Here is a 7,892-nt window from a genome sequence, read left to right as displayed (position 1 = left end):
TGCTGCTGCTTCTGTTCTTTCCATCGCCATCGCCGTCATTCATATGACGTTGCGGCATGGCGAACAGTGCAGAGGTCCCTCTCTCCTGGCTTCTGCGCTTTTTAAAGCCGATGTCATCCTGTAGCGGTTCAGCTTTCTTGGATTTATCAACGGGCACCCAGTACATGTGACCTAGTACCTTCTCGTTCTTGACCTCTGCAGGAAACCCGCACAGGAACGCCTGGTCAACAGACTCCATACGCGGCTGTTGGGCCATTGGGACGCGCACCATTGCATTTTCACCGCTCAGCTTGTCAAGCTCATTCTTTAGTCTCTGTTCCAAGTTGTCCTTGCGCAGAGCAATAATACCATAATCATACGGATAGCGATCCCACTCTCCCTTGCCTTCTCTGCAGTTCATTATGTAGTCTTCGGGCACCCGCAGCCATCCTCGGTCATTGTTTTCCTCGACAAAGGTTTCATCCGGCAGGAACGTGCTACTGGGTATGGAATCCTTGGGATCCCATTCGTACACAATCTGAACCCAACGATACTCTCCACAATCGCTGCAAAAAATAACTTGTGCGGCAGTCGTGAAATAGTAGCAGGGATGAGCGCCTTTGTTGAGCTGTTCGACCATGAAGCACGTGGCGGTCGCTCCCACGTTGCAAGCTACGCACGCTGAACGTACTTGGAAAATGGAGGCGTGAACTGTGTGACCCCCGGCGGCAGTCTTCCTAGGATTCAGGACTCGAACCCTCCTATCTTCGGCATTGAAGACCTTCTCCTCCCCGCCGGTAGCTGCGGCCCGTGACATAATAATATTTCCTCAATCCTCCTAATCCCGTTGCCTGTAGATTATGACTGTGATACTGATCGGATATTTTCACTGCTCAAACTCCCTCCATTCAGGCAATGGCCAGTGGAGGAGAATACAATCATGTCAGGGCTCCGTCAAGCTCCTACGCCGGGAAAGGTATTTTTTCTTGTGGTACAAGAACGCCTCTTCACGTCCTTGTCTTCATGGTCTTAGGCCAGTTAGGGACCTTTAGCACCACGTTACAACGTAGGCCTTTTGAGTCGTTGACGTACTTGATCACGTCGATCGGGGTGCGCGATACGTGTTTTGCATACTTGGCTAGCCTTTATTATAGCTTTAGCGAGACGTGATTATGGATCGACGTCGTTGCCACAGGAACAGAGCAGAATGGCGCGCGTGATTTCAAATTTTCACCAGTTGTAGTCTTCGGGGTGCTGAGTCGAATGGTCTTGGTCCGAGGAAGCTGAGACGCTCCCTTCCTACTTGAATCCCAATCGAACTCGCGCACTTCCACCGAAACTGGGTGACTGCGCCCTACTAGATGGGGATTTGTATGCAAAATGTCACTAAAAGCGCCATTTCGTTCTTATAAAAGCACGGATGACCGCGATTGGCCCATATGTTGTAGTCTTTTGGACGCTGAGTCGACTGGTTTTGGTCCGAAAAGGCTGCGATGCAGCGTTCCTCCTTTATTCCCAATCGAACATGGTTGAACAAGCGGTCACGTGCTCCTGCGTACACCAGTCACCTGGTCACCGTGCCTGCAGGGTACAACTTACTAGCCTGTTTGACCTTTTTTGGGTGCAGTCCTGTCACTCGAGTTGAACTCGAGTTGAACCTTGGTGTGAAAGTTGTCGCCTGGTCCTGGGTGCCCAAATCACCTGGTCACCACGCCAGCAGGTGACAACTTTCACACCAAGGTTCAACTCGTCCAAAAGACTACAACATATGGGCCAATCGCGGTCATCCGTGCTTTTATAAGAACGAAATGGCGCTTTTAGTGACATTTTGCATACAAATCCCCATCTCGTAGGGCGCAGTCACCCAGTTTCGGTGGAAGTACGCGAGTTCGATTGGGATTCAAGTAGGAAGGGAGCGTCTCAGCTTCCTCGGACCACGACCATTCGACTCAGCACCCCGAAGACTACAACTACTTAACTGGTGAAATTTTAATTTTTGCCTTAACTTCCCCTTTAAAAAAAAAAGAAGTAAATTATCGTATCCGTTCCCGAAGGGAACTCACGACGGCCGCTAACACCCGATAAACCCTAGCGGCAGATGCAGCGCCTAACGGTGGGGGTGAGTGGGTAAGTCTCACAACCACTGGCACAAGTGCCGAAAGCGACCCCATTAGCTGCATCCATGTACCCCTTGTGCCTGGCCACAAGTTCCCAGTTGACTGTGGGTAGCAGCACGGCTGGAAAAACCGCTCCCAGGCAGGACTTGAACCAGGTACCTCTCGTATCTCAATCATGGTCTTTGACCAACCCACTGTGCCTGCCTCCCCCTTTAACTTCCCCTTTAATTTTTGCCGACTACCCCCCCAAAAAACCTTTTCGCTTCACGTGTCAGACACGTCCGCGAGCTCGAGCGCGTACGACTACTTTGTAGTACACGGGTGTTTGCAGTGCATGAACTCTGGCCAGTCACAACTCTTTATTGCACTCAGAAAAATAATAAGGCACCCATTTTGATAGTCCAGGGGATGGCCCACGCCTGGTAAAAAGAATAAACAGAAAAAGAAAAAGAAAAAAAGAAAATAATAAGGCACCCATTTTGATAATCCAGGGGATGGCCCACGCCTGGTAAAAAGAATAAAAATAGAAAAGAATCATGACAAGTACATGACTAGACCTCTAGACAAAAATGTAGAGGAGACGGCTCGATACCGGGACGTTTTGACAGCCCAATTTGTATAGACCCAAACCGATCATCAGCGTTGATTTTTCACTCGAAATATGTTTGTGGAAGGAAACTGGCATGTTGAAGTTTGCTCTGGGGCCGGAGTCAATCGAACTGAGCCACTCCTTTGTGTTGACCCATTGCCTCCAAGTTGCCCAATTTTTCGCTTCAAAAAAGTTCAAATCAGAGGTGGCTCCAAACCGGACACGTTTTAGAGTGCCCGTCAAATTCACTCTGGGTCTGAAATTAGGTAATTGCTATCGCTCCACGACGGCCAGTACAGAGTAACAATAAGCCTTGTGTGTGCTTCCATTAGTTTTGATTGGTATGCGGTGCTTTATTGGCGAGAGGCGAGCCGCTGTTTACCTGCGACAAGAAGTTGATTTTTCGAAAGTCGTAAAACTCAAGTCGCAGTGCGAAGCAACACGTCAAAAACTCACCTGCTTGATATGGCGCTTCTGGTCATCGCAGAGCCATGAAATTTTGGCTCGGAGTATAACACATCGTAGTCTCACTGTGACATATGTTTTCTAATCAAAATACCAAGAGAGAATGTGAATATTGAGTCCGTTCCGGTTTGCAACCGGTGTCCTATTTGAAACCGTCCCCTCTACATGTCTGACTTTAGTTCAACAGTCCTGCAAGGAAACACGTGCCTCGGCTACCACTACAGACGCGGGGTCCCTGGTGACACGGTGTGCGGATGATCTTGCCCCACGAAGGCACATCACGCTAGCTCGGACTAATGCAAAGCTTAGCTTGCAGCGAAGCCATGCCATCGTCACGGAGTACGGCTCCTTCATGAACTCTGGCCAGTCGTCCCCGTACGCAAAATGCGTACCCATTAATTTTGTATTTACCGTACATTTCCTCGTGTTTTGGGCGAATCTGAGCGGTACGACGCTGTCGAATTGGGCCTGAATTTGCCCTGAACCAGCCGCTATCGAAGTAAAATTAGGTGTTTTGAAGGCCACACGGGAACACTGCGGCCATGTCTTCTTTCCTGCGTCGTTTGTTTGAAAATCGGCGTGTTTTTGAGCTCGTAGTTCGTCTTCGTTGTGGAATGGCCGTGCGTACATTCTCCTTGGAATTACCAAAGTCACACCCCCGTTTATTACATTACTAAGAGTTTTGCCGGCAGCCACGATAGTTTTTATCCCTGCTTCCATACGTCCTTTCATTGAACAGCCAAACGAAACTTTGTGGCGCGCCTTAGTTTTTTGTGGCGCGGGGGTCTCAAGTTTGTCACTTCGAGTTGTACACAACAATCACATCAACACCTCAAAGGACCAAAAAACCAAGTGAGCAAGTATTTCAACCTTGCGATTCTGCCAGGCCTTCTCTGAGGATGGAGACTTCTACTCGGTAGCACATACTCGTATCAATAAGCTGGGGGGGAGAGCGTGGCGAGTAAAATGTTGGGATGAAAAGAGCCACATTCTCTCTCGGAAAAGGTCATCGTTCCTGCACTGGCTACACACTTGCTCTACCCAGCTCTGCAGAAGGCTAGATTTTGCATGCACGTGCGAGATTCGCATCCGCCGCGCACATAGGCAGAGTCGAAATTTTTGTACTCTCGGATTTGCCGCCATCTTGACGAGTGGCCACTGCGAAACACCCGTGAGTACGTCGCGCTACCTTTCACGTCAAGCAATCTGTTCACGCGTACGCCACATGGCTGGATAGCGCGTACATCATGCATGGTACATAATGCAAACATGATTATAGCAATAAAAACTGCTTTAGGCCAAACTAAAGAAGGTGTGTGGTTCGACTAACATGGACATTTTTTTTACGGGCGGGCGGGCGGATTTTTTTTTTTTAATATATTTTTTAGTACATGTAAATACACTGTATACCATGGTATACGCGTATCGAGTAGACTCTACTACCAGCACAAGGCAGCAGTCGTACCACTCACTGCACTGCACTGCAGTACAACTACAAGCCAAGTCCAAAAGGAGCCGCCTGCGTCCGCAGACTCACGCCGCACAGCACGTAGACGTGGACGTGTTCAGTCCACGTACGTCAGTCACACGACAGCCCGCCGAAAAAAAGTTACGGTCGGGCTGAAATTGTACGGTCGGTCGGGTGAGTCGAACCACACACCTTCTTTAGTTTGGCCTTATGGCAGCTTTCTAAAAAAAGTTATTGTGTTCTAGTCCTGGGTCCGGCATAGGCTATAGAAAATTTATAAAATTGCTTCTAAAATTGCTTCCAAACTGGATTGGACTCCGTCTAAAAAGTAAGAAATTAACGAAATGTGATTGCCGAAAATTAAAATTTCACACAAAACCTCACAATAATCACAACACTTGACAATCAAATAGGCGACAAGCCTCTGGGTCATCCTAATAAAGATATTATTATTATTAAATACTGCTTTCAACACTTGTTTAAACTGACACTGTACTTGTACTGCACCAACACGCATGCATGGGAAAGAGGATCACGAAGGGAAAAGGTCTTCTAGCTTTTCATCCTGTGTGTGATTATTGTGAGGTTTTGTGTGAAATTTTAATTTTCGGCAATCACATTTCGTTAATTTCTTACTTAGAAGCAATTTTATAAATTTTCTATAGCCTATGCCGGACCCAGGACTAGAACACAATAACTTTTTTTAGAAAGCTGCCATAAAGCAGTTTTTATTGCTATAATTTCTTTTGTTTTTTCTGTCACCAATCAATGGAATGCCCTTATGTAAATGATGGCCTTCATATCATATCAATACCGTATTATACGCATTGATGTGCAAGCCTTTTCTTGCAGAAAATGGCACTATTGTAGCATTATAATTCTGCTGGGGAAACATGTGGTTAGTGGTGGTGATACTTTTTTTTATACGCAGGTCATTCTGTGCATGTTGCTGTTGCAGCATTTCATGACCGTCACAAAATTGTCTTGCCTTCCAGATATTTCAGATTTCCCCACCCTCGATCAGATTTACTTGTGAAATGTAGCCAGGTGCGTGTCGCAGATGTTTTTGTTGATTCTGTGTTTATAATTGTTTATTTACAGCTAACCATGCTTATGCAATCAACGGGATTCCGCCACCTTGCAGTTGATTTTCCCCATTTCTCTCCTCATCAATCCCTACTTGTCTTTGTACATACTAGTAGTAGTACTGTTCTTTCAATCAAATGAACCCTTCGATAGGCATATTGCCTTTGGGTCATTTCATAATAATAATAATAATCATGGGTTATCGTGATAAGGTCATCCTGCATCATATTGCACTGAAATCGTAATCCTGTTGATGTCGATACAACTTTTGGAAGTAGTTCAATGACTTCAAACTGTTAGTCCACGATTTTCTAAAACAACACAGCAAAGGAGGAACAATAAACATGTATTAAAATGTAAACAAATACATTGTTGAGTCCGGTACCTCGTTCCAACAACTACACTGATCCTGGGGATAACAGGGGCAAGGCCATTGGAGGTTGGAGGTCATTATTATCAAAAATTAATTGTCAAATTTTTGATAGGGCAATCCCGCAGGCCTAAGGCCTTCTTACAGGGTACCCTGGAGGTACTGAGAGATAAACAAGGCACTCCATAATAATAAAATGTTACACATCTTTTTGGCGCGAGTATGAATGATATCCAGTCGAACCTCTTTAGGACGAACACCAAGGGACCGATGGTATTTATTCTGTGAGTTTGTCTTAAAGGGGAACTGTCACCAAAAATTTTCTTTCTCTTATCTTGTAGTCTTTTGGCTCCTGAGCACGATGGTGTACTTCGTTTTTCTCTGCGATGATCGGAAGTTGGTGAAAACTTGAATTGAAGGTGCTCAAAATTGTCCCGAAGTACCGAGTGACGTCACGCCGGACTTGACCTACGCGTATCTTCAGCGTCAAAAACGAAGTCAAGCCCGTGTGCTGTGCTGGCCGCGCGAGCCGTACAATCTACGCGTATACGGTGCGCTTGGGTCTTGTGAACTCGGACGGCAGAGCTGCACTGATGTGTACGTCGTAGATGTCTACGCAAGCAGAACGCCAGAAAAAGAGATAGCCACGTGTAGCTGCATACAGATTTCAAATGTTGACATCGAGAAATGTTGAGGACTGACCGGAATCGAATCCTGCATGATATCAGGAACAGATCCATCACAAACAGAGAAAATGAACTAATATCGCGAGCAGAGGAGATAGAGAGGCTCAAGGATGGGGCCCAGATGTTCCAAGCTGTACACTTGCTCCGGCGAAAGCCATCGCAGAAAGTCGTCGTTAAGGACAGCCAGGGCAAGATCATATGTAATGATAAGCAAGCAAGCTTGGAGATTAAGAATCATTTCTCATCGCAGCTCAGTGACTCTGCAATTCAGCAATTTGGATCCTTCACTGGGGAACCTCGACCGCTGCAGCATCCCGTTTCAACGGAGGAAGTGAAAACAGCACTAGCAAGACTCAACAACGGTAGAGCTGCAGGACCCGACAACATCCCGGGTGAGCTGTTGAAGTACTCAGCCGATGCCACTGCTCCCGTCATAAGCCGATGCATCAACAGCCTATTTCAGCAACACCGGGTAGAGCCATTCATCGGTCATGGCACACTAATACCTCTCCAGAAGCCCGGAAAGCCGGTGGGTGCTTTAACCAGTCTGCGACCGATCATCCTCCTGACAACTCTACGCAAAGTCATGTCGCTGGTAGTCCTCAAGCGCATCTCGCCAGCCGTAAACGATTTCCTATCACTGAACCAAAGTGGTTTTCGTGCAGGAAGGTCAACAGCTGATGTGGTCTGGTGCCATCGGTGGTTAGCAGCTACGACCCAGCGGTACCACTGGTCATTCAGCATACTGGGCATCGACATGTCACGTGCCTTTGACACGATCAGGCGAGGACAGTTGATGGACGTGGTTCAGCGATTCTTGGAAGAAGACGAGGTACGCTTGATCCGTTACCTGATCTCAGATACGAATTTGGCAGTCAGACTGGGCACGGAAACATCAAGCTCTTTCTCCACTAACATTGGTACCCCGCAAGGCGACTCCTTGTCGCCAATTCTATTCGTGATCTACCTGGAAGCTGCCCTGCAGGATGTGCGACAGCGAATGGCTGCACCTGTGGCCCGGCATCTTCCGTACGATGTGGAGTACGCCGATGATGTGGACTTCATCAGTATCTCTAGTGATTGGCTTCGGATGTTAGAGCCACAAGTTGCCACCATCTTGGGTACATGGTCC

General features: G+C 47.2%; 1 protein-coding gene across 1 annotated transcript in view; it reads right to left on the bottom strand.

The window, feature by feature from the left end:
* Positions 1 to 990, bottom strand: part of LOC135810219 (uncharacterized) — a 31,323-nt gene extending 30,333 nt beyond the window's left edge. The window contains exon 1 of the mRNA XM_065323695.1: positions 1 to 990. This exon is cut by the window's left edge and continues 276 nt beyond it. Within this exon, the coding sequence (XP_065179767.1) occupies positions 1 to 796 (796 nt within the window). The 5' untranslated portion in view covers positions 797 to 990.
* Positions 991 to 7,892: the final 6,902 nt, after the last annotated feature.

This window comes from Sycon ciliatum, chromosome 2 (assembly GCF_964019385.1).
Source record: "Sycon ciliatum chromosome 2, ocSycCili1.1, whole genome shotgun sequence".
Classification (NCBI taxonomy): Eukaryota; Metazoa; Porifera; class Calcarea; order Leucosolenida; family Sycettidae; genus Sycon; species Sycon ciliatum.
This window is presented reverse-complemented; position numbering and strand designations above follow the sequence as displayed.